This window comes from Mobula hypostoma, chromosome 30 (assembly GCF_963921235.1).
Source record: "Mobula hypostoma chromosome 30, sMobHyp1.1, whole genome shotgun sequence".
In the NCBI taxonomy this organism is placed as follows: Eukaryota; Metazoa; Chordata; class Chondrichthyes; order Myliobatiformes; family Myliobatidae; genus Mobula; species Mobula hypostoma.
This window is the reverse complement of record NC_086126.1, coordinates 19,265,269-19,292,055: the sequence shown is the minus strand read 5'-3', so window position 1 is coordinate 19,292,055 and position 26,787 is coordinate 19,265,269. Positions and strand designations below refer to the sequence as shown.

The 26,787-nt window shown below is 47.4% G+C and overlaps 1 protein-coding gene across 3 annotated transcripts; it reads left to right on the top strand.

The window, feature by feature from the left end:
• Positions 1–8,209: 8,209 nt before the first annotated feature.
• LOC134339632 (zinc finger protein 239-like) lies at positions 8,210–25,937 on the top strand. 3 transcript variants are annotated; one of them, XM_063036310.1, is made up of 2 exons: positions 8,210–8,284; positions 20,458–25,937. In XM_063036310.1, exon 2 carries the CDS (start codon positions 20,662–20,664, stop codon positions 21,760–21,762), a length of 1,101 nt encoding a protein of 366 aa, XP_062892380.1. In that variant the 5' UTR covers positions 8,210–8,284; positions 20,458–20,661; the 3' UTR covers positions 21,763–25,937. The 3 variants fall into 3 exon arrangements, with proteins under 3 accessions (XP_062892380.1, XP_062892382.1, XP_062892381.1); XM_063036312.1 differs by lacking the exon at positions 8,210–8,284 and adding an exon at positions 14,318–14,651; XM_063036311.1 differs by lacking the exon at positions 8,210–8,284 and adding an exon at positions 16,437–17,206.
• Positions 25,938–26,787: the final 850 nt, after the last annotated feature.

Sequence of the window (26,787 nt, the reverse complement as noted above, 5' to 3'; positions counted from 1 at the left end):
CCAGAGACTCACAAATACAGAATTAACCCCATACTCTAACACTGTTCTGGAGACTCTCAAATACAGAGTTAACCCCACACTCCCACACTGTACCAGACACTCTCAGAGAATTAACCCCACACTCTGACTGTGCAGAGGCACACAAATACAAAATTTATCCCACACTCTCACACAGTACCAGAGACACTCAAAGACAGAATAAATCCCACAATCTCACACTGTGCGAGAGAGACCCCAAAAAAGAATTAACCCCACACTCTCACACTGCAGCAAAGACTGTGAAATGCAGTCTGAACCACGCACTCTAATACTGTACCAGAGACCCTCAAATACAGAATTAACCCCACACTCTCAAACTGTATCAGAGACTCTGAAATACAGAAATAATCCCAGACTCTCTGACTATGCAGAGGCTCTCAAATATGGAATTAATCCCACACACTTTCACTGTAGTAGGGACTCTGAAAAACAGAATTAACCACAGATTCTCACACTGTGCCAGAGACTCTCAAACACAGTATTAACCCCACACACTCACATATTACCAGAGACTCTCAAAGACAGCATTCACCACACACTCTCACACTGTACCAGAGACTGACAGGGGTAGATTGAACTTCAAAGAGCCACACTACCTGAATCAGTCTGTGTGTTTTTCTCTGTGTGTGTGTTTGTCTGTTTCTCTCTCTCTATCTCTCTCTCTGTCTCTCTCACATCTCATGTATCTAATGCTTTTTGCACTCAAATTCAACCATCTACAAATTAGAATATATTTTTATTTTTTTAACCAGTCTCTTCATTTACCTTACAGATTTAAATATTTATTCCTAATGATCTTTGACCTCTATAGGATCTGAGATGTCCACAATATGATCCTTTGACTGTTTCCACGCCTTCCTTGGTCTCTCCAATGGTATCCTTGTATATACTGTCATCCATTTCTGAATGACTTTAGTGACTTTAGAATGATCTGTGAAGGAAGAGGGAGTGTGAGTGTGTGTGTGTGTGTGTGTGTGTGTGTGTGTGTGTGTGTGTGTGTGAGTGAGTGTGAGTGTGTGTGATTGTGTGTGTGTGTGTCTGTGAGTGTGTGTGATTGTGTGTGTGTGTGTCGGTGAGTGTGAGTGTGTGTGTGTGTCTGTGAGTGTGTGTGTGTGTGTGTGGTGTTGTGGTGTAAAGGTTATGAAAGCAAAGGAAAACCATTTTCTTGTGCTGAATCTTCATAAGGGGAAAAGCATTTTTACAGATGACAGGGTGGGAAGATTACAGTCGAGATAGCTTTGCTTTGCTCTGGTAAACCCAACGCCCTCCAGCACAGCCTCCCCCTCACCCACATCTGTTTCACTGCACCAAGCAGCACTTCACTCCAGTATTCCCGGAGAAACGCGAGCAGACAAGCGGTAGACAACAGACAATAGGTACAGGATAGGCCATTCGGCCCTTCAAGCCAGCACCGCCATTCACTGTGATCATGGCTGATCATCTACAATCAGTACCCTGTTCTTGCCTTCTCCCCATATCCCTTGACTCCGCTATCTTTAATAGCTCTATCTAACTCTTTCTTAAAAGAATCCAGAGAATTGACCGCCACTGCATTTTGAGGCAGGGCATTCCACAGATCCACAACCCTCTGTGTGAAAAAGTTTTTCCTCAACTCCGTTCTAAATGGTCTACCCCTTATTCTTAAACTGTGGCCTCTGGTTCTGGACTCCCCCAACATCAGGAACATGTTTCCTGCCTCTAGCGTGTCCAAAGCCTTAATAATCTTATATGTTTCAATCAGATCCCCTCTCATCCTTCTAAATTTCAGTGTATACAAGCCCAGTCGCTCTAATCTTTCAACATATGACATTCCCACCATCCCTGGAATTAACCCAGTGAACCTACGCTGCACTCCCTCCATAGCAAGGTAGACGACTGAAATGACTGAAATCTGTACACTGCAGCAAAATCTCCAAACAAAACACTTGGTTTTCATACCTACAATTTTGTACAAAATAGGCAGGATCTTGGTATCAGGCACTCCATACAATACAATGTTCTGTGCACAGTATCTAAGATCTCGAGCTTGGGGATATTTCTCAACAGGGAATATCCGTTTTCACTAGGCATCTCAGAAATATGGCACTTCAGTCCCTCAGTAACAAGTCAATAGAGTCAGAGGTGAGAAAACCATCTTTCTCAAAATCCATACGTCTAAGGCTAATAAGACTTGGGTTCCACCAGACCGGGTGACCCAGGAGTTTTCAACCACCTGCACCCTAATCAAAGTGAATACTGTCTAAATGCTGCTCACTTGCAATTACTCATCAGCAAGTAATAACAGGTTGTACACTGCATACAATTATAAAGTGTATTTACAAATTTCAGCTTTATCGAACAGTTGGTGGAAAAATGAAAATCAAACACAGTTAACCCAGTCCAAATGTGCACACAAGTTGGAGCTCATCTTGAAGTTGTCTTTAACTCATGTGCAGGATCCACAGTCTGTGTAAAAGCACACACCACCTTCCAAATGTCGCTTGAAATCCATCTTGAACAAGTGGGCTCTCCCATGGGAGCATTAGTCCTTCCTCCCTGAAGCCATTCATCTGCACAAAGCACCTTGTGCACAGGGACGGCATCCTCAGCCATCTTCCCTCCTGTCTTCTCCCAGCTCCTGCCAAAAAGACCTCGACCCACACTAGTGTCCGTCACAAAAACCTCTCTGCCCAGCATTCTCTAGAACCTTCTCCCAATTCCATCGTCCTGATTGGCTGATACAACATTTCTACGTAGAATAACATAGCCCCTGATCCTTAGCTCAAACCAAAACACGCTAAAAGCAGGCTCCGCCGTTTCATTTAGACTGATCCAATTTTCCTCTCTGCTCAAATCTCCTGCCATCTCTCCATATTCTTTCATGCCCTGACCAGTCAAGAATCTATCAATGTCTGCCTTAAATATGCTGTATATAAAGACTTGGCCTCCATAAATACCTGTGGCCAAGAATTCCACAGATTTTCCACTCTCTGGCTAAAAAATTCCTCCTCATCTCCTTTGTATTCTGAGGCTGTGTCCTGTGGTCTTAGACACCCATCACAGGAAACACCCTCTCCACATCCACTCTTTCGAGCCATTCCGCCATTCAATTGGTTTCAATGAGGTCACCCTTCATTCTTCTTAATTCTAGTGAATACAGTCTGAGAGCCATCAAATATGTCACATGCAGCCCAAACTGCTCACAATACCCCAAATGACGTCTCAGCAGTGCTTTATAGTCCCAACATTACATCCTTGCCTTCATATTCTAGTCCTCTTGAAATGAACGCTAGCATTGCATTTGCCTTCCTCACCACAGATTCAACCTGCTAATTAACCTTTAGGGAATCCTACGCGAGGACTCCCAAGTCCCATTGTGCCTCAGTTATTTGTGTTTTTCTCCATTTAGAAAATAACCAACACTTTCATTTCTTCATGACCATACATTTCCCGACACTGTGTTCCATCTGCCATTCCTTTTCCCATTATCCTAATCTGTGTAAGTCCTTCTGTAGGTTCTCACTTCCTCAAAATCACCTATCTTCACATCATCTGCAAACTTTACAACAAAGCCATCAGTTTCATCATTAAAATCACTTTGATGTGTGTTGCTTGAATTTCCAGCAACTGCAGAATTCCTCGTGTTTGCATCTTCTTCCTTCCTATTCAGTGGTCAAGAATGGTCTCAGACCACAACACCATCTATTTATTAATTTCCGTAGATGCTACCTGACCTACGAGTTCCTCCAGCATCTTGTGTGTGTTGCTCTGGATTTCCAGCATCTGCAGAATCTCTCGTGTTCGTGAGTTCTGCTGCGTCAGTTCACCAATCCTCGAATAAGGAGGACATAGCAAAGAAAACCGAAATAACTATATAACCATATAACAATTACAGCACGGAAACAGGCCATCTCAGCCCTTCCAGTCCGTGCCGAACTCTTACTCTCACCTAGTCCCACCGACCTGCCCATAACCCTCCACTCCTTTCCTGTCCATATAGCTATCCAATTTAACTTTAAATGACAACATCCAACCTGCCTCAACCACTTCTGCTGGAAGCTCGTTCCACACAGCTACCACTCTCTGAGTAAAGAGTGGTAAATAAGTTGCACATGTCCGTGATCTAACCTGATAAATGATAGCAGTACGGTTTCATTTACAGGCTCTCATTTTGGAAAGGACTCACTTGGCCTTTGCAGCTGCAAGTTCACAATAGGGAGAGGCCATTCACCTGCTCCGTGTGTGGGACAGGATTCATCCAAGCATTCAATCTACTGAAACACCGGAGAGTTCACACTGGAGAGAGGCTGTTCACCTATTGCAAGTGTGGGAATGGATTTGTTTAGCCACCTGAGCTTTGCAGCTCTGGGCATTTTGCACAGGGGAGTACCATAGAACCATAGAAACCACAGAAACTACAGCACAGAAACAGGCCCTTTGGCCCTTCTTAGCTGTGCCAAACCATTTTCTGCCTAGTCCCACTGACCTGCACACAGTCCATATCCCTCCATACACCTTCCATACACCTGTTCCGTATGTGGAAAGAGATTCATTCAGTTAAGCGACTTTGTGAGGCTCCAGCAAATTCATATTTGCCACGTCTGCAAAGAAATCATTCCACTTGCTGAAACACCAGCAAGCTCTCATCAGTGAGGAAGTTCAGATGAGTTGTATGTTAAACTTTTAACCATCATGCTATCCGAATCCAGTTCACGAGCGAGTGTTGCTGTCAGATTCTCAGCACCCTTAAGTCAGAGGGTGAACAGCCAGAGGTCGTGGTCCATGTAGGTACCAACGGCATAGGTCGGAAGAGTGATGAAGTTCTGCAAAGTGAGTTCAGGTCGTTAGGTACTAAGTTAAAGGGCAGGATCTCCAGGATTGTGATCTCAGTATTGCTACCCAAGGACAGAAATAGGAATAATATGCAGTTTAACACATGGCTGAGGAGTTGGTGTAGGAGGGAGGCTGTCAGACTTTTGGATCACTGGGCTCTCTTCCAGGGAAGGTGGGACCTGTGCAGTAGAGATGGTTTTCATGTGAAGTGGAAGGGGACTAATATCCTCAGGGAAAGCTCTGCTATTGCTGTATGGGCTGGTTTAAACTAGAGTTGCAGGGGATGAGAAACAGTGCCCACAACAGATAGTGGGGAGGTTGTGGAGACATGTCCTTCAGACCACAGACAAAGGTTGAGCATGGTGTGACTAGTACCCTGTGCTGAGTATATTTCAATGCAAGAAGTATCATAGGAAAGGCAGATGAGCTCAGGGCCCGGATCAACACCTGGAATTATGATGTTGTAGCCATGAGTGAGACGGTTGCGGGACAGGCAGCTCAGTGTTCCGGGATTCTGTTGTTTGAGACGTGAGAGAGAGAGAAGGATTAATGGAGGAGGGGTGGCGTTACTAATCAGTGAAGATGGCTCAGTGTGCTCAGTCAGGGGCAGACAGCTGAACTTGCATAGAGTCATAGAGTTACAGAGAAGTACAGCACAGAAACAGGTGGCCATGCTGAAACACTTAAACTGCTTATTCCCACCAGCCTGCAGGAGGACCATAGCCTTCAATATCCTACCATCCATGTACCTGCCCACATTTCCCTCTAACATTGAAATCGAGCTCACATGCACCAGACTCTCACAACCTTCTGAGCGAAGACGTTTCCTCTCATGTTTTTCCCTTAAACATTTTACTTTTCACCCTCAACCCATGACCTCATGTAGTCAAAAGTTCAAAGTAAATTTTATTATCAGAATACATTTATGTGACCACATACAATCCTGAGATTCACCTTCCTGAGAGCATTCTCAGCAAATCTATAGAACAGTAACTATAACAGGATCAATGAAAGATCAACCAGAGTGCAGAAGACAACAAACTGTGCAAATACAAATAAATAACAAGGACATGAGATAACAAGAGAAAGTGAGATCATCGGCTGTGGGAACATCTCAATTGTTGGGCAAGCAACTGTAGTTATCCCCTTTTGTTCAAGAGCCTGATGGTTGAGGGGTAGTAACTGTTCTTGAATTTGGTGCTGTGAGTCCTGAGGCTCCTGTACCTTCTACCTGATGGAAGCAGTGAAAAAAGAGCATAGCCTGGGTGGTGAGGATCTCTGATGATGGATGCTGCTTTCCGACAACAGCGTTTCATGTAGATGTGCTCAATGATTGTGAGGGCTTTACCCATGATGTACTGGCTGAATCCACTACAGGATCAGGATCTTCTGTTCAAAAGCATTAGTGCTTCCAGGCCATGGCCATGATACAGCCAGTCACTACATACATATAGAAGTTTGGCAAAGCATTTGATGTCATACCGAATCTCTACTGACTCCTCAGGAAGTAGGTGTGCTTCCAGGAAAGCTGATGAAGGTAAGGCAGTGGAAGTTGTCGACATGGGCTTTGACAAAGTTCTGCATGGGAGGTTGGTCAAGAATGTTCAGTCGTTCAGCATTTGAGATGAGATACTAAATTGGATTAAATTGGCTTTATGGGAGAAGCCAGACAGTGGTAGTAGATAGTTGCCTCTCTGACTAGTGGCCTGTGACTAGTGGTGTGCCACCAGGATCGGTGCTGGGACATTGTTGTTTGTCATCTGTACCAACGATCTGGATGATGATGTGGTCAACTGAATCAGCAAATTTGTGGAATGCATCAAGATTGGGGGTGTAGTGGATAGAGAGGAAGACTATCACAGCTTGCAGTGGGATCTGGGCACAGCAAAAACTAGGTTGATAAATGGCAGATGGAATATAATGCAGACAAGTGCGAGGTGTTGCACTTCAGTAGGGCCAACAAAGGTAGGTCTTACACAGTGAGGGGTAGGGCACTGAGGAGTGTGGTAGAACAAAGGGATCTGGGAACTCAGGTCCATGATTCATTGAAAGTGGCCTCACAGGTAGATAGGGTCGTAAAGAAAGTTTTTGGCACATTGGACTTCCTAAATCAAAGTGTTGAGTACAGGATGTTATGTTGAAGTTGTGTAAGATATTGGTGAGGCATAATTTGTAGTATTGTGTGCAGTTTTGGTCACCTACCTACAGGAAATGTGAAAGTAAGGTTGGAGGTGGTCAGAGAAAATTTACAAGTATGTAGGTGGGACACGAGGGCCTGAGTTATAAAGAATTATTGGACTTTATTCATTGGACTGTAGATTGGGTGAAAGGTGAAAAGTTTAAGAAGAACATGAGGGGAAACTTCTTCACTCAGAGGGTCGTGAGAGTGTGGAACAAGCTGCCAGTGCAAGTGGTTCACACGAGCTTGAATTATGAGATTTTTAGTTAAGTACATGGATGATAGGACTATTGTCCGGCGTCCCGCTGCTGATTGATGACGGTAGGCAGTTTGAATGGCTTGGTGGGGCCTAGATAGGCCTCAGGGCCTGTTTCTGTGCTGTACTTTTGAATGTCTCTCTGGCTGCTCAGCACAACAGGAGTGAACCCTGATCACTGTGCATGGGGGGTGGGGAGTTCTCCTGATGTTTTGCTTTAAAATAGACTGTTGTAGATCTGTGATAAAATCAACAAATCAAACCCTGTGTCTCAGGGGCTCACTGGTATCACATGGCCAATGTACAGGAGAGAGGCCACTCAGTCCGTATGGTACCTGCTCCTGTCCCTGTTCCACAGCAGTGCTTTCAAATCCATGCTGCAGTTCACCAATCACTCACCCTTTAATGTTTAGGTTGCAACTGGGTCACTGGTCTGTGGGTGAAGAGCTTTATGTTGGATTTCCTGTATGTCTTTCAGCAGACTGCGGTGAGTTCACTGGGGATGTGCCCCGAATAATCCCCATTTCTCAGGGCTCTTGGCAAAGGAAGAATGTCATGGGTGGTTAAATCCCCTGCTCAACAGCTGGGTTGTTGCATTACCACACTCCCCTTGAACATGTGACAGCAGAATAGTAGTTACATCTTTGATGGAGCTAGGCCAGAAACAAAAGAGGGGCCCAGCACCAATCATGGATTTGGGGCTCCGGACATGGCGGGGGCTAGAGTTTGCGGGAAGTAGGAGGAAGTGACAAGTGAAAGATAAGCAGCATTTTTGGAAACTGAGAGGGGGAAAAATTAGTTTAAGTCTGCAAAATGCTGGAGGATCAGGAGAGGAATAAAGTTGTCCACAACGCCTAGACTATTCACTCCTCCGCTGAGTCCCTACAGCACTCTGCCGCCTCACGCACCCAGAAACCTCCGCGCTTCAGACGCGCATGCGCGAGGTTTCCGGACGGCGGACGGCGAGCGACGGCTGGGCTCGGGAGGGTTGGCAGCAGGTAGGAGCGGGGCGGGGCTGGGCTGGGCCGGGTCGGGGAGTGGGGAGTGGAGGGGAGGCAATTGCTGTGAGCCGCAGACACGCCGTGGCCCCGCACTCCTGTCCTTCCCCTCTCTCTCAGCCCCACGATCCGTACCCGGCCTCCAGGGAGCTTTATGCTGCCGCCATTTCTGCAGCACCTCGTTTCGGCCGATAGACGGGTCTTTGGTTCGGGGCAGATGGTCATACCTCCGGGTCTTTCCCTGGCAGGCAGTGGGGCGTGTTTGGAAATGCAGCTGTATGGATCTGTCGGGCATCTAAATCCAAGTGCTGCATGGGAAAACGGAACAAAATCCTCCCATCAGCTTTAGTTACATAGAACAGAGAAATCTACAGCACCTTACAGGCCCTTCGACACACAATGACTCTAACCTACTCGAGAAACTGCTTAGAATTTCCCTACTACATTGCCCTCTATTTTTCTCAGCTCTATCTACCTATCTGAGTCTCTTAAAAGACCCTATTGTATCTGCCTCTATTCTAAAAGTAGAAGTTACATGTTCTAATTTTACTTTAAAATCCATAATTCTATTGGACTTTTGTATTTCACTCATTCATTTCCTATATTTCCTTCTTGCACCTGCTCTTCATTTACATCACTGTCGTCGGCAGTACATTCCACACAGCTGTCACCCTCTGTGTTAAAAATTTTCCCTGACATTCCCTCTGTACCTTCTTCCAAGCACCTTAAAACTATGCCCCCTCATGTTACCCATTTCATCCCAGGGAAAAAAGCCTCTGACTATCCTCATGATAAATGCCTGTCATCATCTTATACACCCCTATCAGGTCACGTCTTATCCTCCGTCGCTCCAAGGAGAAAAGGCCAGGTTCACTCAACCTATTCTCATAAGGCATGCTCCCCAATCCAGGCAACATCCTTGTAAATCTCCTCTGCACCCTTTCTATAGTTTCCACATCCTTCCTGTAGTGAGGTGACTAGAACTGAGCAGGGTACTCCAAGTCGGGTCTGACCAGGCTCCTATAGAGCTGCAACATTACCTCATGGCTCTTCAACTCAATCCCACGGTCGATGAAGGCTGATACACCGCATGCTTTCTTAACAACATTGTCACCCTGTGCAGCAGCTTTGAGTGTCCTCTGGACTCGGACCCCAAGATCCCTCTGATCCTACACACAAACCTACACCTATACACACACACAAATATACACTAACATATACACACATGCATACACATACACACACATTTATACATATGTACACACATGTGCATATAAATACACATAAACAGATACACAAATATATGCACACATATTTACGAACACTTACGCATGCACATATACATACTTATGCATGTAAACACACATTTACACACACATATTTACATATACTCACACATACATACTCATGAATATTTGCACACACAACATACATATTTACACACACATATGCATACATAGTTATTTGAGAAAATCGCGTTTCTCTTACCTCCTCTTGTTCTGGACCTTTCCACCCATGAGAACATCTTCTGTATCACTGTCTCTGGGTACATATTAATATCTTTGTTACCGTTGTCCTGGGTAACAAGTGACCTGCAGCTTCCACATCAGAAGAATGCCACACTCCAAACGGAAATATGACTGCCTTTCCCTTCATAGTCCTTGGCATTATCATCAATGGCTTCACCACCATCAGTCACCTGGGCGGCGGGCGGAATTCACCACGCATCAATCGCTGTCAACTTGAGGCGCAAGTAATCATATGATCGTATTCAGCCTGAAATTTGAGAAAGAGAAGCTAAAGTCAGATATATCAGTATTACAGTGAAGTAAAGGAAATTACAGAGGCAGGAGAGATGAATTGGCCAGAATTCATTGGAGAAGGACACTGGCAGGGATGGCAACAGAGCAGCAATGGCTGGAATTTCTGGAAGCTATTCGGAGGCAAGTAAGCCAGCTAATAATATTAAATAGGAAACCCAAAGTTTCTTCAGCTACATAAAGTGTAAAAGAGAGGCGAGAGTGGATATCAGACCGCTGGGAAACGATGCTGGAGAGGCAGTAATGGGGAGCATTGAAATGGTAGATGAACTTAAGAAGTATTTTGCATGAGTCTTCACTGAGTAAGACACCAGCAGTATGGTGGAAGCTCCTGGTGTCAAGGGTAATGAACTGTGTGTAGTTACCATAACTAGAGAACAGGTCCTTGGGAAACTGGAAGATTGTAAATATCATTCCACACTTCAAAAAGCGAGAGGCAGACAGAAGGAAACTATAGGCTGTAGCCAGCCTAGTTTCCTCATCTTGCCTGACAAATCGGTTGGATTCTTTGAAGAAATAACAATCAGGATAGACAAAGGAGTGTCCATACCGATTTGTCATTCAGTCGGAGAAAACACTCAGAGGCCACGTTTTCGCTCGATCAATTCTTTATTTAATTTGATATGAGGAGAGGTAACCACCATACGCATCTACAGCGTCTGGCAATCAACTCTGCCTAGCACAAGTACAAGGTTACATTTATATCCAAAAGAAATGGTTTCAGTTAGCACCTGTTTCCCCTGTCCACGCTTATGACGGTTTTGTGGTTAGCAATTTCATCATGGTCACAACAGCTTCACGTACAGAGGTACAGGTCAGTAAGCGCTTCTGTTCTAAGAGATGAGCATGCAGTTGCAACATCCTAACCGTGCCCGGTTCTGTTGTCTAGTTCCCGCCCCTGCTATATTTTCCAGGTCACATACACCGCTTAACCCTTCCTATCCCGTACTCCAACCCCCTTTTCACTTACACTTTCCCTCCTTTTATCATCTCAATGGTAACCACCAATATCATGGAAATCCTCAGGTATCGGTTCAAGCAGCTCACCGGCTTCTACAGGGTTCTTCACTACCATCATTGGTTTTGCCGGCATTAAGTCCCCTAGGGAGGCCATCATTCGGTTCAGAACACACTTTACTACGGCAATACAGACAAAGATTCCCATGATAGTGGTTAGTGCATAGATGGCACCATTAATCAACCAGTCCTTCCATGCTCCTAATCCCCAGTTTCCCCATCCTCCCCAGTCTGTTCCTTCCTTAATTGATCCTAAATGTTCATCTATTTGGTTCACATAGGGTGTTATGTTTGCAGTGGCATCGTCCAGGCCCATTATGCATTGGTCTTTTACGATAACATATATCCCACCTTCCTTTGCAAGGAGATAATCAAGGGCATAATGGTTCTGCGTGGAGAGGAGGCGTAGTTGGCTAAGGTTGTCTGTTATGAGCTTTAATGCCCCCCGGGTAGCGTTTCCAAGACTTGTGAGGCCGCAAGCTAAGTAGTTCCTATTGTGGGTTGCCATGACAGCTCCAGAAGCCCCGAGGGAGAAAAAGCCGGCCGCCCCATACCCAGCCACTTGTCCCGGGGTGAGGGTAGTCAGTTTCCGGTAGCCTGTACAGAACTCTTGGGATACCTCTCTCTTAAGTCTTGCAGGTGGCGGTGCCAGGGGTCCCCAGGCCCCTGGGCAGGGAACCGCAGTGGGGAAGAAGGTGCCATAGACCACTGAGGAAGAATAGGGATATTCCAGGAAATTGGTGGCCATGCCACTGTAGAAGAAGAAATACCCCTAAGAAGTGTACAGGGTTTCAGCACACCCCTTGGCTGTCATCAGATACCCATGGTCCTTCCAGGCACTTGGGCTTTTACCGGGAGGACAGGAGGCCCATTTGGTCCCCTCGATGTAGTCCGGGTGGGGGAACAGGTGGTTATAGACTGGGAGGTGTGTGCGGTTTCATTCTCCGCATAGAAGGTGTTCTGCTCGGGACAGGGGCACACTCTGCCATTTGTTCGAGGGGCAACACTGCCTTCTTTCACAGATGTCATATAGGCAGGCGAGGGGTGTGCAGGCATGAATGTCGGAGCATCCCCATCCTGTCCCGTTGTAACGGTTCTCATAGCCTGGCCCTCCCTGCGGGGGTTTGGAGTTGCCCTTCCACCAGAGGTCTCTCTTAAACCATTCCGTATTGTAACAGTGGACCTCAACATCCTTAGTGGGCTCAAAGAGGGGCACCTTGAGGAAAAAGAAAAAAAATGGAATTAGGGTTTCACTGAAAGCTCCACGCTTGGAAGGCCCCCGCCCCCCCCCCCGCCCTTGGGATATATTAGTGAAAATTACTTTCAAAAGGTACATAGGTAAAAAAAGGTACTTGTCCATGTAATGTTAGCCAGAGGAAATAGACAGTCGGCCACAGGGGCCTTGGTGGGGTCATAGGTAAGTTTCACCCTCCTTTCCTTCCGCAAGGTACTGTTGCGGGGGGCGTGCTGGAAAGGTTGGTAAGTGCGGGAAGATAGTGAATAGGGAAGAGACACTCGTGGGGGGAGGATAACAGATGATAGTGGTTCCAAATAATCGTCTATGTACCTTTTGAAAGTAATTTTCACTGATATATCCCAAGGGCGGGCGGGGGGGGGGGTCTTCCAAGCGTGGAGCTTTCAGTGAAACCCTAATTCCTTTTTTTTTCTCAAGGTGCCCCTCTTTGAGCCCACTAAGGATGTTGAGGTCCCTTTTAGGGCTCCCCGGGAACATCTTCCTTTATAGGACTGGTTTTCTAGTTGGTTCTCCATAAGGTTCCTTCTGCAGTCAAAATCAAACCTGCAGCTTCGGTACTGACATGGGAGGACCCAAGAGTTCCTTCCGTCTAGGACTAGCCCAGTGGACCGGTTGCTTAAGCTTTCCGGTACAGTAGTTGATCTTGGTAATGTTCCATTCCCCTAATTCATCATCCCGGTCACCCTCACACATCAGAACATCCTGACTGCAGAGATGATATACCCTGTTTTCCCGCTCTGTATCGCAGGTATGTACTCTTCCCCTGATCCTACCCATAGCTCCTACTATCCCTAAAAGGATACAAACAATCAAAGTTATCCTACCTTCCATCCCCCTGGGCACGGTTTTAGGGCTGTAGCACTCCAAAAAGGCAAAGTTCAATAATACACAGGGGACAATCTTAGTACAATGATCAGTACTCTTTTAGTCCTTCATAGTTCCTGGTGATTCTGGGTCCCAGGGTTTGCAGCCGCTCAGATGGATCCAACGCTCTTGTCCTTCCACCTTGACCGCTAAAGGGGTCTGCAGGAGGACCTGGTGCGGTCCCTTCCACCGAGGTCCCAACTTTGGTCTTTCCCAGTCTCGGATCAGCACCCAGTCGCCAGGTTCGGGGTTAGGCCAGTCGCTGTCGTTTGCTCCCTCCTTATAGGCTTCCACAACCTGAGTATGGAGGAACTTCAAAGAGAGAGTTAATTGCCTACAATAGTCCTGTAATTCTTGTCCCATTACTTGTAAGTCCACTACGGGAGGGGGAGGTCTGTCACTGTCCCAGGGAGTCCTACCAGGTCGTCCATAAACTATCTCTGCTGTGGTTAGTCCTGTCCCAATCTGGGGAGTGATCCACATATGATATAATGCCAGCGGAAGCACTTTCAACCAGTTCTGTCCGGTCTCTAAGGTTAGTGTAGTCAATTTGTCCTTTAGTATCCCATTAGCCCTTTCCACCAGTCCTGCCGCTACAGGGTGGTGGGAGCAATGGAACTGCTGATCTATCTTTAGTAATTCACAGAGTTCCTTATTGATCTTTCCAATGAAGTGTGGCCCATTGTCTGAAGACAGGCGACAGGGGATTCCAAATCGTGGTATGATGTCCTTTACTAATATCTTAACCACCGCACTTGCTTTGTTATTGGTGGTCGGAAAAGCCTCTTATCCACCTGCTAAACACGTCTACTATCACCAAGCAATATTTGTAACAGTGTACTCGAGGCAGCTCAATAAAGTCCATTTGTAACACTTCAAAAGGCCCTCCCGGAAGTGGAGTCCGGCCTCTTCCGCATTTGAAATATTTTCCAGGGTTTACCTTCTGGCAGGTTAGGCATCGCCTGGCTCTATCCTTCTGCCTCTTGCATGTTAGGGCTCCACCAGGTTCTTAGCAATATCGCACACATTCCCTCCTTGCCCAGATGTGTATCAGTGTATAGTTTATCGACAAGAAGGGGTAACCATGCATCTGGGGCACATACTTGTCCTGCTGGTGTCTGCCAGAGACGCGTTACAGAGTCTTGAATGCAATTGTGGCCGCACCACAGGTCAATCTCAGCCTCAGGGGCGTCCCCCTGGGACTGCAAAATGGTGGATATGTCAGGACCATTAGGGGGTCTGCGTGATAGCAATGCACGCTGTTCTGTGCTCACTTCCCAGGGGCCAAGTAGGGATGTCTCATTCACTGCCACGTCGGCGCGGGAGTTACCTTGGGTCACCGAGGAGGCCTCTGTTAAATGGGCAGCGCATTTGATAATTGCCAATTTGGAGGGCAACAGTATGGCTTTAAGTAAGTTGAAGATATAATCAGAATTGGCAATAGGTTTGCCCGTCGAGGTCTAGAATCCGCGCTGCGCCCAGAGAGACCCGAAGTCATGGGCAATGCCAAAGGCATAGCAGGAGTCCGTATATATATTTGCCCTGCACGTTGAGGTCTGGAATCCGCACTGTGCCCAGAGAGACCCGAAGTCATGGGCGACGCCAAAGGCATAGCGGGAGTCCGTATATATATTTGCGCTGACTCCCGAGGCTAAAATGCAAGCCCTAGTAAGGGCGAACAATTCCGCCTTCTGGGCTGAAACGGGAGGTTTAAGGGCCGCTGCTTCTAAGGTCTGGGAGGGAGGTGTCACAGCGTAGCCAGCCACCCGGTCACCTGCAGGGGAGATTGAAGAGGATCCGTCCACGAAAAGAGTAAGGTCAGGGTTGGGTAGTGCACGGTCAGAAAGGTCAGGTCGGGGAGAGGTAAGAAAGTAGTTAAGTTCTATGCAAGAGTGAGGGGGGTTGGTTAGGGGTGTCGGTGGCTCCTGTAAAAAGGACGCTGGATTGATAGCAGAGCAATATTCAAAAGTAAGGAGAGGGTTCTGAAGGAGAGCAATCTCGTATTGATTAAGGTGGGCCTGGGTAAGATGTTGGGTACTGTGTGTAGTGAGCAGCGTAATCATGTGGGAGGTATAAACTGTTACTGGCTGCTGAAGGGTGATATTAGCAGCTGCCGTGACCATGCTTTAGGCGGTGGGTAATGCTTTAGTAGCAACATAGTCCGAAAATTGTGGGGTACCTGATCCACCATTAGTAATAGTCCCGGGAAGTATGGAGGATGCTGGGACGGGGGCCGTCACGGGGGTTGATGTAGGGATAGGAGAATAGGGGGTTGGTTTCGAGACCTGACCTGAAGAATCTGGTAAACTGGGTGGGGGAGGGAGTGGGATTTCTGCAGGGGCTGAAGGAACTATTACATCCTCATTGTTGGTTTCTTCGCTGGTGTCAAATAAAAGCTGCAGTCCTGACACATCCAAAGGTGCACCTTTCCTAGTTGATTTAATTTGTTGTTTATCAAATAATTCATATAAGGCCTTTAAAACCACATATGATTGGACCTGGCCCTGATCATTAGTAATAGGGATGTTTCATTTTTTTTTGGCATTTTCTTCCCAGGATGTCTGTCTGGAACGCTCATTTAATCTGTCCGCTACTTTTACCCACTTCGTAATCAAATATTTCCATTATTGAGAGCAATTTTGCTTCCAGACTTCAGTCACTGCTTTTTTGCATTTGTCCAGGTCCCCCCAACGGCCAATCCCCCCCCCCCCGCCGAATCTTTCATTTAAGTGCACACCAAGACGTCTTGGATTCTTTTCTAGCTCTGGATTTTCCTTACACATCTTTCCGAATGGGGTGGTAATGTCCCCCTTATCCAAAGTCTGACCCATGTTTATCACTTTACTCCTGCATCCACTTCAAGGTCCTGATCTTCGTGTGGGGGATTTCCCATCTTAACAACCAGTCTAAGGCTGGATGCAGTTTCAGTGAAATATCTCCCGCGCCTCCCCGATTCTTTTTACTGCAGTACTTGCGTGCGAGGCGACCCCAACTCAGTCACTCGTAGAAAAGTGAGATTTCCACTAGTTCACAAGTGTACACCAAACTGTTTTTACAGCATCCGGATAGACTGCAGGGGAGAGCCACTTCCCCTGTGTTTGGCCAAACGTCTGCTCTGCCCTGTCCTGATCAATTTAATCTACACGCCCCGTCCCCTCCTACGCCAATTAGAATGGTTACCAGCTTTAAAATGTAATAGGTTACTGCCACTAACCTGCTGCCCAATTTATTAGCACCGGCAGGCTTTAATACTCACAATACTTGGTCGGGGATTCTAACCCCTTATTGAGGTCCCGGACCTCCAAGACAAATCCTGCGCGTCAGCCCCGACCTCGGAGTCCCGGACTCCCTGTTTTTCAGACACTATTTCTCTGCGCGTCGGCCCCTGGCCTCGGAGTCCCGGACTCCCTGTTTTCTACACACTATTTCTCATACAGATTCTCTTATCAGAAATCAATCAACGTTAAAACCACTTACCCTCATGGCCTCTACCGACTGTGGTTCGTGGAGTCCGCTGAGCAGCTCAACAGGAACCCTCAACAGGGAACAATCAATCAAAGGAGACCGTGAGAGGACCGGGGGAAAGTCACCCTGTGGGCCCGTCCGTCTCAGCGGCGTCCAGTGGATCGCTAGTTCACTAACACCAGGATCGCTGGAGGCTCCCGTTGGAACTCCTGGCTGGCTCGCCAAATTGTCCATACCGATTTGACATTCAGTCGGAGAAAACACTCAAGAGGCCACATTTTCGCTTGATCCATTCTTTATTTAATTTGATACGAGGAGAGGTAACCACCATACACATCTGCAGCGTTTGGCAATCAAGTCTGCCTAGCACGAGTACAAGGTTACATTTATATCCAAAAGAAATGGTTTCAGTTAGCACCTGTTTCCCCTGTCCATGCTTATGACAGTTTTGTGGTTAGCAATTTCATCATGGTCACAACAGCTTCACGTGCAGAGGTACAGGTCAGTAAGCGCTTCTGTTCTAAGAGATGAGCATGCAGTTGCAACATGCTAACCGTGCCCGGTTCTGTTGTCTAGTTCCCGCCCCTGCTATATTTTCCAGGTCACATACACCACTTAACCCTTCCTATCCCGTACTCCAACCCCCTTTTCACTTACACAGGAGAGCTTAACAAGCTACGAGCTCATGGTATTGCAGGAAAGATTCGAGCATGTTTAAAGTAGTGGCTGATTGGCAGGAGGCAAAGAGTGAAAATAAAGGGCACCTTTTCTGGTTGGCTGCCGGTGACTAGTGGTATTCTAGGTGGGTCTGTGTTGAGACTGATTCTTTTTACATTTATGTCAGTGATTCGGATGATGGAATTGATGGCTTTGTTGCAAAGTTTGCCGATGATATCAAGGTAGGTGGAGGGCCAGGTAGTTTCGAGGAAATGTACAGAAGGACGTGGACAGATTAGGAGTATGGACAAAGAAGTGGCAGATGGAATACAGCATTGGGAAGTGTATGGTCATGCACTTTGGTAGGAGAAATGAAAAGAGACTATTTTCAGCATGGAGAGAAAAATAGAAAAAAACTGAGGCACAAAGGGTCTTGGGAGTCCTTGTGCAGTATTCCCTAAAGGTTACTTTGCAGGTTCAGTCTGTGGTGAGGAAGGCAAATGTGATGTTAGCATTCATTTCAAGAGGAGTAGAATATAAAAGCAAGGATGTAATGTTGAGACTTTTTAAAACACTGATGAGGCCTCACTTGGAATATTGTGAGCAGTTTTGGGCCCCCTATCTTAGAAAGGATGTGCTGAAAGTGGAGAAGGTCATGAAAATGATTCCAGGATTGAGTGGCTTGTCATATGAAGAGCATTCGATGTCTCTGGACCTGTGTTCACCGGAATTCAGAAGAATGAGGGGTGACCTATCAAATGGTAAAAGGCCTTGATAGAGTGGATGTGGTAAGGATATTTCCTGTGGTGGGACGGTCTAAGACCAGAGGACACAGCATCAAAATAAAGGGGCATCCTTTTAGAATGGAGATGAAGAGGAATTTCTTTAGCTAGAGAGTGGTGAATCTGTGGAATTTGTTGCCACAGGCAGCTGTGGAGGCCAAGTCTTTATGTATATTTAAGACAGGTTGATAGACTCTTGGTTAGGGCATGAAGGGATACAGGGAGAAGGCAGGAGATTGAGGCTGAGAGGAAAATTTGATCAGTCATGATGAAATGGAGGAGCAGGCTTGATTGGCCAAATGGCCTAATTCTGCTCCTATATCTTATGGTCTTAAGGCACTAGCAGTGTGCCTGATGTTGTAGTGTGTGAAGGAAGAGAAGTGGGTGCAGTTGCTGTTACAAGAGAGAAGGTCTCAAAAAGCTGAAAGACCTAAAGGTGCCTAAGTCACCCGGACCAGATGAACTACACCCTAGGGTTCTGAAAGAGGTAGCATTGGAGATTATGGCAGCATTAGAACTGATCTTTCAAAAATCATTGAACTCTGGCATGGTGCCAGAGGACTGGAAAATTGCAAATATTACTCCACTCTTTAAGCAAGGAGGAAGGCAGCAGAAAGGAAGTTATAGACCAGTTAGCCTGACCTCAGTGGTTGGGAAGATGTTAGAGTCTCTTGTTAAGGATGAGGTGATGGAGTACTTGGTGACACAGGACAAGATGGTACAAAGTCAGCAGGGAAAATCCTGCCTGATGAACCTGTTGGTATTCTTTGAGATTAAAAGTAGGATAGATAAAGGGGATGCAGTGGATGTTATATATTTGGACTTTCAGAAGGCCTATGACAAGGTGCCACACATGATGCTGCTTAAGAGCCCATGGTATTACAGGAAAGTTACTAATGGTCAGAGTATTGGCTGATTGGTAGGAATTGGTGAGTGGGAATAAAAGGATCTTTTTCTGGTTGGTTGCCAGTGGCTAGTGGTGTTCCGCAGGGGTCGGTGTTGGGACCACTTTTTTTATGCTGTATATAAATGATTTAGATGATGGAATAGATGGCTTTGTTGCCAAGTTTGCAGATGATACAAAGATTGGTGGAGGGGCAGCTAGTGTTGAGGAAACAGGTAGGATGCAGAAGGACAGACAGATTAGGAGATGGGCAAGAAAGTGGCAAATGAAATACAATGTTGGAAAATGCATGGCCACGCACTTTGGTAGTAGAAATAAATGTGCGGACTATTTTCTAAACAGGAAGAAAATCCAGGAATCTGAGATGCCGAGGGACTTGTGCAGAACACCCTGAAGGTTAACTTGCAGGTTGAGTCGGTGGTGAGGAAGGCAAATGCCATGTTAGCATTCATTTCAAGAGGTCCTGAATACAAGAGTAAGGATGTGATGCTGAGGCTTTATAAAGCACTGGTGAGGCCTCACTTCGTGTATTGTGAACAGTTTTGGGCCCCACATCTTAGAAACGATGTGCTGGCATTGGAGAGGGTCCAGAGGAGGTTCATAAGGATGATTCCAGGAATGAAAGGATTATCATATGAGAAACATTAGATGGCTCTGGGTCTGTACTCTCTGGAATTCAGAAGGATGAGGAAGGATCTCTTTGAAACCTTTCGAATATTGAAAGGCCTAGGCAGAGTTGATGTGCTAAGGATGTTTCCCATGATGGGGGAGTCTAGGACAGAGGACACAGCCTCAGGATAGAGGGGTGTCCATTTAAAACAGAGGTGTGGAAAAATTTCTTTAGCCAGAGGGTGGGTGAACTTGTGGAATTTGTTGCCACATGCAAGCAGCTGTGGAGGCCAGGTCGTTGGGTGTAATTTAAGGCAGAGATTGATAGGTTCTTGATTGGACACAGCATCGAAGGTTACAGGGAGGAGGTCAGGAACTAGGGTTGAGGAGAAGATAGGAAAATAAAGGATCAGCCATGATTGAATGGCGGAGCAGACACGATGGGCTAGATGGCCTAATTCTGTTCCTGTGTCTTATGGTCTTATCGGTTGGGTGGCGGAGGGGCAGTGTAATTAGAAAGTCTCCATGAACAGCCATGTAATATGTGCTGATTGTAGCCCTGTGGGACATGACCAGGACTTGAAATAACTTGTTATCAGTCTGGATGCCTGATCCGTACCCAGATGGAAGATCAGGAGTTGTTTTTCCAAACTTGCATTGAACTTCACTATCGAAGAGGTGGCCAGATATTTCCTTTGTTATACCAATAATCTGATGTGGGCCCTAAGAAATGAAGTATCTTGTCCCAGCTGTAAAAGTGCTTTTTTTGGTCTCAAATTGTGGTTTTTCTTTTCTCTTAGTGAAATCCATTGGAACCGGGGGCTGAGATCGCACCAGCACTTGTTGATCTGTTGCATCAGTGGGAAGTGATTCATTCTGTCATCCAAGCTGACATAGATCAGAAAATTCACACCAGTGACAGACTACTCAATTGTTCCGTGTGCGGGAAGAGATTCACTCGGCCACCTGATCTGTTGACACACCAGCAAGTTCCCACTGTGGAGATGCTGTTCACCTGCTCAGACTGTGGGAAGAGATTCACTCAGTCATCTCAACTGAAGGCACATCAGCGACGTCACACTGGGGAGAGACCGTTCACCTGCTCCGACTGTGGGAAAGGATTCAGTCGATCATCTGACCTACTGGCCCACCAGTCAGTTCACACTGGGGAGTGGTCATTTACCTGCTCAGACTGTGGGAAGGGATTCAATCATTCATCCCAGCTGCAGACTCACCAGCGAGTTCACACTCGGGAGAGAACGTTCACCTGTTCGGTGTGTGGGAAGGGATTCACTGGATCATCTGCCCTCTTGGTACACCAGCGAGTTCACACTGGGGAGAGGCCGTTCACCTGCTCAGACTGTGGGAAGGGGTTCATTCGATCATGTGACCTACAAATACACCAGTCAGTTCACACTGGCGAAAGGCCGTTCACCTGCTCAAACTGTGGGAAGGGGTTCATTCGGTCATCTGACCTACTGACACACCAGTCAGTTCACACTGGAGAGAGGCCATTCACCTGCTCTGACTGTGGGAAGGGTTTCACTCAGTCATCTCAGCTGAAGGTACATCAGAGAATTCACACTGGGGAGAGGCCATTCACCTGCTCAGACTGTGGGAAGGGGTTCACTCAGTCAGCTCACTTACTGGCACATCAGCGAGTTCACACCGGGGAGAAGCCATTCACCTGCTCAGACTGTGGGAAGGGATTCACTCAATCATCTCAGCTGAAGCTACATCAGCGAGTTCACACTGGAGAGAGGCCGTTCACCTGCTCTGAATGTGGGAAGGGATTCACTCGATCATCTCAACTGAAGCTACATAAGCATATTCACACTGGGGAGAGACCGTTCACCTGCTCAGACTGTGGGAAGGGGTTCACTCGCTCATCTTATCTCCTGGCACACAAGACAGTTCACACTGGGGAGAAACCGTTCACCTGCTCACATTGTGGGAAGGGATTCACTCAGTCATCTCACCTGAAGCTGCATCAGCGAGTTCACACCGGGGAGAGGCCGTTCACCTGCACTGAATGTGGGAAGGGATTCACTCAGTCTTGCAACCTTGTGGCACACTATCGAGTTCACACTGGGGAGAAAGTTTAAATAAACAGCAAGCTGGATATTAACAATCGCAGTTCCTATATCCAGAGACAAATTCAGAAGTGACTGTCGGTGTCGAACTCTGATTATTGTTGCTGCTCACCAAACCCAGTCCTGCACCCTGGTCACTGGCATTCCTTCTATCGATTTCACCTTCATTGGGACTGAAGTTTAATATTCTTCATCTGAGACAAATAAATCAGTTCCATTTTAAACTCTGTCTCGGGTGTTTATTTAATCTGCAACACACCCAGTGTACAGTCAGGAATCAACTCAGCCCAGCTGGTCCCTGCCAGTTTTTCTATTCCTCGACCGTGCTTTTAAATCCTTCCCTACCGTTCACCTCTCACTGTCACTGTGGTGATGGGTTTCAGTCCCAACTCTGTGGATGAAATGGCCTCCCTTGAATTTCCTGCATGACTTTCTGCAGACTGAAGAAGAAGATGAGCTGACTGCAGTTATCTCTGTCATGTTTGTCCCTCATATCTCTGGGCCGAGGAAGAATGACATTGGTAGTTAAACACCTTATTCCTTGCTCATTTTAATGTTGGGGTTGTTTTCACTGTGTGTCACACAGCTGGGCTGTTGGAACACACCACTGCATTCTGAAGTCTGAAAGCGGAATGCAGAACGTTACACGTTAATTGGAGTAGGGTCTGAAACCAGAGACGCGTCAGCACAGGGCAGAGTTTCGAGCTCTTGACAGTGGGAGGGGTGAGGGGATATGAGGAGTGGGGGGCGTGGCAACGAATGACAGAGTGGAAACATTTGGAATCTGATAGCAAAAAAATGAGGATGATTTTGACTGTTGATCACACAATGCCAGCAGACATTCAGTATATTGCTTGTGGAAGCTTGCTGTGTTAAACTGGCTACCGAGTTTAGAAAAAAATATGGTGCCATTTGGCAGAGGAGAGACTATGCTTGTAAGTACTTCCAATGGCACCGTTCTTACCCAGAAATCCCTGAGGTTAAGAATGCCATGGACCTCTCCTACACTTCATTCTCTGCCTGATCACGCCATCAACCACCGTTTCTTCTCCTTCCTTGTACCCAAGAAGGACCACAAGCTCGCCCGCCTGGAGCCCATGAGACGACCGCCTCCAGCCCGGACCCCAGCCCCTTGGACCTCGACTTCTCGGGCCTTCGGCAGGCTGAAGACCCATCCGCCTCTGATTCTGACCTCGACTGGAACCACGGGCTCCCGGACGTGGGCACCAGCCCCCCGGTGGGCCATGGACTCACTCGCTTCCAACTCGGACCTCAGTTCTGGCGCCCTGCAGGCCACAGGCTCTGCCACCTCCAGCTCCAGATCCAGCTCGGACCGAGGTCCTGACCATCTCCAGACCGGGACTGCTCTTACTGCCACTGGGTCCTACTGATGGTCTTAGTCCTCCACTACACTCGATCCTCTCCACGACATCCAGCCTTCCCTCTACCCCTCATCCCCTCCATTCCTCTGATCCCTCATCCTCCCCTAACCCCACTCTCCCTGAACATCCCAACCCCCCTCGCTCCTGAGACCTCCCACTCTTTACCCTCCTCTGACCCCAGCCCCAACCCTTGCTGTGTCTTCACCATCCCCTCTCTGAGGCAGAATGTTTTGTCCTTAGCAAGGGCCTCACTTTTGTCCCCCTCTGTCCACACCTCAGTGAGTTCCGTGCCCGCCATGACGCTGAAATCTTCTTCCATTGCCTACGTCTCCGAGCCTACTTCTTTGGCAAGGATTCCCCTCCCCCCACTGATGACCCCTTCTCCCGTCTTCAACCCTCCTCCTCCTCCTGGCCCAGGCCTTCTACCTGCACTCGATCTTTTCATCTCCAACTGTCGCCGAGACATCAATCATCTCAACTTCACCACTCCTCTCTCCAGATCCAACCTCACTCCCTCTGAACGCATTACCCTTCACTCTCTCCGCACTAATCCCAACCTCACCATCAAACCTGCAGACAAAGGTGGTGCCGTAGTAGTCTGGTGGATGGACCTCTACCTCACTGAGGCCAAACGGCAGCTTTTTGACCCCTCCCCTTACTTACCCCTGGAACAGGACCCCACCATGGAGAAACCATTGTCTCCCATACCATCACCGCCCTTATTAACTCCAGAAACCTTCCATCCTCAGCTACAAAACTCATAATTTCCATACCCCATACCGCTCGGTTTTTTCCTCCCCAAGATCCACAAGCCTGACTGTCCCGGTAGACCCATAGTTTTTGCCTGCTGCTGCCCCACCGAACTTGTATCTGCCTACCTGGATTCCATTTTGTCACCCATAGTTCAGTCCCTCCCCACCTACATCCGGGATACATCCCATGCCCTCCACCTCTTCAATAACTTCCAGATACCCAGTCCCGACCGCTTCATTTTCACTATGAATGTCCAATCCTTATACACTTCCATTCCCCATCAAGAAGGCCTCAAAGCCCTCTGCTACTTTCTGGACAATAGTCCTCACCAGTTCCCCACCACCACCACCCTCCTCCAGTTGGTGGAACTGGTATTCACACTTAATAACTTCTCTTTTGGCTGTTCCTACTTTCTTCAGACCAAGGGTGTAGCTATGGGCACTTGCATGGGCCTCAGCTATGCCTGCCATGTGGAACAGTCTGTGCTCCAAACCTATACTGGTACTGCTCCCCAACTTTTCCTTCGCTACATTGATGACTACATTGGTGCTGCTTCCTGCACCCATGTTGAGCTCGTCAATTTCATTGACTTTGCTTCTAAATTTCACCCAGCCCTCAAATTCACTTGGTCCATCTCGGACACTTCTCTCCCCTTTCTCGATCTCTCAGTCTCCATCTCTGGAGACAGACAGTCCACTGACATTTATAAGCCCACTGACTCTCGACTATACCTCTTCTCACCCTGCCACATGCAAAAATGCTATTCCCTATTCCCAGTTCCTCCGTCTCTGCTGCATCTGATCCCAGGATGAGGCTTTCCATTCCAGGACACCTCAAATGTCCTCTTTCTTTAAGGATCGTGGTTTCTCTTCTGCCGTCGTCAATGATGACCTGACCCGCATCTTTTCCATTTCCTGCACTTCAGCCCTCACCCCATCCTCCCGTCACCACAACAGGGACAGAGTTCCCCTTATCCTCACCTACCACCCCACCAGCCTCCGGATCCAGCACATTATCCTCCGCAACTTCCGCCACCTTCAACAGGACCCCGCTGCTAAGCACATCTTTCCCTCTCTACCCCTGTCCGCTTTCCGCAGGGTTTGTTCCCTCCGTGACTCCCTGGTCTACATGTCCCTCCCCATGGATCTCCCACACGGCACTTATCCCTGCAAGCATAAGTGCTACACCTGTCCCTACACCTCCTCTCTCACCAGCATTCAGGGCCCCAAACAGTCCTTCCAGGTGAGGAAACACTTCACTTGTGAGTCTGTTGGGGTCATCTATTGCATCCGGTGCTCCCGGTGCGGCCTCTGCATCGGTGAGACTCGACGCAGATTGGGGGACCGCTTCATTGAGTACCTCCACAATAGACAGGATCTTCCGGTTGCCACCCACTCCAACTCTGCTTCACATTCCCATTTGGATATGTCCATACATAGCCTCCTCTGCTGCCATGATTAGGCCAAACAGGTTGGAGGAGCAACACCTCATATACCGTCTGGGTCGTCCCCAGCCCCTTGGCATGAACATTGAATTCTCCAACCTCTGGTAATTCCCTCCCCCCGCTTCCCCCATCCCAGATTCACTCTGCCCCCTCCTCCAGCTGCCTATCACCTCCCTCATGGTTCCGTCTCCTTCTACTACCTATTGTGCGTCCCCCTATTCCTTCTTCACCTTTCCTGCCTATCCCCTCCCTGCCTCCCCTCCCCCACCCCTTGATCTTTCCCCTTACTGGTTTTTCACCTGGAAGCTACCAGCCTTCTGCTTCCCACCCTCCCCCCACCTTCTTTATAGGGCCCCTGCCCCCTCCCTCTACAGTCCTGGCAAAGGGTCTCGGCCCGAAACATTGACTGTTTGTTTCCACGGATGCTGCCTGACCTGCTGAGTTCCTCCAGCGTGTTGTGCGTGTTGCTTTAACCCCAGCATCTGTACAGAATTTGGTGTTAAGAATTACTATTACTGTGAATTGAATGGGCAGGTGCCAAGAGCGAAACTTAAGGATTTGGGACTCGCATGAAAAATATCACCACAAACAAGAGAAAATCGGCTGGAAATCCAAGACACACACACACACACAAAATGCTGGAGGAGCTCAGCAGGCCAGGCATCTATGGAAAAACAGTACAGTTGACGTTTCAGGCCTGCCGAAGGGTCTCAACCTGAAATGTCACCTGTACTTTTTTCCATAGATGATGCCTGGCCTGCTGAGTTCCTCCAGCATTTTGTGTGTGGAAAATATAATTCTGCCTTTATCTTGCATGAAGAATTTATGTATCTGATACCTCGGTAGTTAATGGGAATAGTTGAGACTGAGGCCTAAAAGAAAGAGTTCACTCCAAAGAGAAAAGCCCAAGCTTGCTCAACCTGTCCTCTCTAATCTTGGTATCCTCTCTCATGCTTCACATCCTTCCTATAGTGTGGTGCTCCAAACTGAATATGATGCTCCAAGTGTGGTCTGACCGAGGTTTTATAGAACTGCAACATTTCATCACTGTCCTTGCACATCCCTGTTTATTGGATGCCAGCACCCCAAACTCCTTTTTAACCACCCATATAACAATATAACAATTACAGCACGGAATCAGGCCATCTCGGCCCTTCTAGTCCGTGCCGAACTCTTACTCTCACCTAGTCCTACCAACCTGCACTCAGCCCATAACCCTCCATTCCTTTCCTGTCCATATATCTATCCAATTTAACTTTAAATGACAAAATCGAACCTGCCTCAACCACTTCTGCTGGAAGCTCGTTTCACACAGCTACCACTCTCTGAGTAAAGAAGTTCACCTTCATATTACCCCTAAACTTTTGCCCCTTAACTCTCAACTCATGTCCTCTTGTTTGAATCATGTCCTCTTCTGTGCGTCATGCATAACTTCAGTTTGTCAAGGTTCTGCTCTGT